Source organism: Nannobrachium achirus (assembly GCF_963921795.1).
Source record: "Nannobrachium achirus genome assembly, chromosome: 13".
Lineage (NCBI taxonomy): Eukaryota > Metazoa > Chordata > Actinopteri > Myctophiformes > Myctophidae > Nannobrachium > Nannobrachium achirus.
Window position 1 is genome coordinate 7,284,612 of NC_137833.1, and position 2,500 is coordinate 7,287,111.

General features: G+C 46.2%; 1 protein-coding gene across 1 annotated transcript in view; it reads left to right on the forward strand.

Annotated features, from left to right (window-relative positions):
• LOC308296776 (cartilage acidic protein 1-like) overlaps positions 1 to 2,500 on the forward strand; it is a gene marked incomplete at both ends in the record, with an annotated part of 104,331 nt that overhangs the window by 64,055 nt on the left and 37,776 nt on the right. Inside the window, 2 exons of the mRNA XM_080740102.1 lie at positions 292 to 426; positions 1,032 to 1,174. Of these exons, the coding sequence (XP_080596228.1) occupies positions 292 to 426; positions 1,032 to 1,174 (278 nt within the window). The remainder of the gene's footprint in view (positions 1 to 291; positions 427 to 1,031; positions 1,175 to 2,500) is intronic.

Sequence of the window (2,500 nt, forward strand, 5' to 3'; positions counted from 1 at the left end):
AAGAATAAACAAAAAACAGTAAGTCTATACAAACAGTAAGCAAATACAAAGAAGGGTCAGGGGAGGGTAGGGCTGGGCTAGGTTTGTTTTTACCAGTTGCAAACGGCTGCCGCCTGTAAGTGGTTTTTCGGGGCGATTTTAAAGGATGCTAGTGATCCACACTCCTTTATGGCCTTCGGTAAGGCGTTCCACATTTTGGTGGTATAGCAGAAGAACGAGTTTGACCCTTCTCTCCCTCTCTCGCCCTCTCCCTCTCTCTCTCTCCCTCTCTCTCTCTCTCTCTCCGTCCAGGGGGCAGAGGGGTGGTGGTGGGTCCCATCGTGAGTCAGACGCACTCGGACGTGTTCTGTGACAACGAGTACGGACCCAACTTCCTGTTCAAGAACAACGGAGACGGGACCTTCACGGACGTGGCACAGCAAGCTGGTAAACACACACACACACACACACACACACACACACACACACACACACACACACACACACACACACACACACACACACACACACACACACACACACACACACACACACAGTACAGTACAGCGGGGGTCTTCAACATTTTCTGGCCATAGTTGAGAGAGAGATGAAGCAGGGACCCCCACAACCTGTTCAGAGATTCCATAGTTCAATTGGTTGACAGCACAATCAGTGTATTATTGATTCAAGTCAATTTGTGTTTTCAGATATTTAACCACTTGAACCGTCAACAAGACCTTTCACTCTACACCAAACCTCTTTGCCGAAAATAGCTGATCTACAAGCTCACAACGCCTCGCAGCGCGAGGCGTTGTGAGCTTGTAGACCTGCTATTTTTGGCGAAAGTTCTCAGAATATGGACGCTAAGGTTCAAGTGGTTAATATAAAAAAAGGAGAAAAAAGGTTTCTATCTCACAAAGATTTGAAGGACCCCCTGTAGTAACTCTGAGGTCCCCCTAGGGGTCCCGGACCCCCTGTTGAAGACCCATGGTATACTGTATTTCAGCCTCTATATGAACCTATGTGGTGTAATACCCATTACCCACCCCTAGGTGTGGAGGACCCCATGCAGCACGGCCGCGGCGTGGCTCTGGCCGACTTCAACCGCGACGGCAAGACGGACATCGTGTACGGCAACTGGAACGGGCCGCACCGCCTCTACATCCAGATGAACAACCGCAAGCAGAGGTTCAAGGTACGCGCTCACTTCAAGGTACGCTGCGGTCGTCGTCCTGCACTGAAACTAGCGACATCGACAAGATGGGCTGTTTTCCGTGCAATAGGCAAGTAAGTGGGGTTGGCAAAAGGGCCTTTCTGTGTGGAATTTGCATGTTCTCCCCGTGTCTCCTAGGGTAGGTACTCTCACAAAAACCATGCAGTAATCCTAGTCTCTATACTGCCTCCCCCTGGCCAGCCGGGGCGCCTGATGGAGGGGAAAGGAACTGGTTGGAATAATGTGTTCCTTCCACGTGCTACGACCGGGGGAAACTTCCCCCCTGTCAGGTGATAAGAAGCAACTTGGACTCCTAACTCATAGAAGGAAGCATGAGGTCAGTCAGTTGCTCTCCCCATTATGACAGAGGGAGCGCAGAGCGTTGCAAAATCGTGGGATAAAAATCATACAGAAAAATACTCACATAAACTGTTACGGAAGACTTCTTAGACAGAGACTAAGATTTTTTTTTTTTCTTTTTTTTTTTATCATGCTCATAAAGTGCTCTGTGCTCAAAGTGAGGGGTGCAAAGACATTTGCTATTGGCCTAAACTATTTCACTTTTAGTTTGAACCATTTTTGAAAGATTTCTTGAAGAAGAGCTATTCGTCATAGCACCCGGGTTAACAGACTGTAAAAAAAGACGGAAAATCCATCTGGCTTCAGTTTCTAAACCGCTCACTCCATAGCAGATCTGTAACCTATAGTGATAGAGTAGAACACCTTAAGACATCCAGAAGAGGTGGTGATTTAGACTCCAAACTCCTTCGAACTGAATCTAGAGTAGATGGATTTTCCATTTACCAGGTGGTATAAAAGAAGACCTCTCCCTCCAGTGCTGCCCATAGGAACCCTTTAATTGAATAGGCTATAGCCTATGTTCTGTGATAAAAATGTTTATGTGAAATGGTTTTTACAATGTACTTTATGATTCATGCTCTGTTACCATAGCACTGTAGATTTTAACAGAACATTTTTAATTCAAATCTCCATGGGGCAAGTAATCGATAGATAAAAAGTCATTTGGGAAAGAAGTAGTTCACCCCCAAAATTACTTATTTACTATCAATTACACATGTTTTTCCGTCAATAGGAAACCCAGGGGTGGACTTGGCATTTGGTATACTGGGCATATGCCAGGTGGGCTGACAATACTAGTGGGCCAGTGTGCAAAAAGAAAGAAAGAAAGAAAAAACTGCCGTAGTTTTAGGATAGTTATGGTAATGTTTGGGCTGGGCGGCAACTAAGTGGAGAGTTCCAATCCTTCAGTAGCACCAGCCCACTGAGCAGAGAGACATCACATGATTG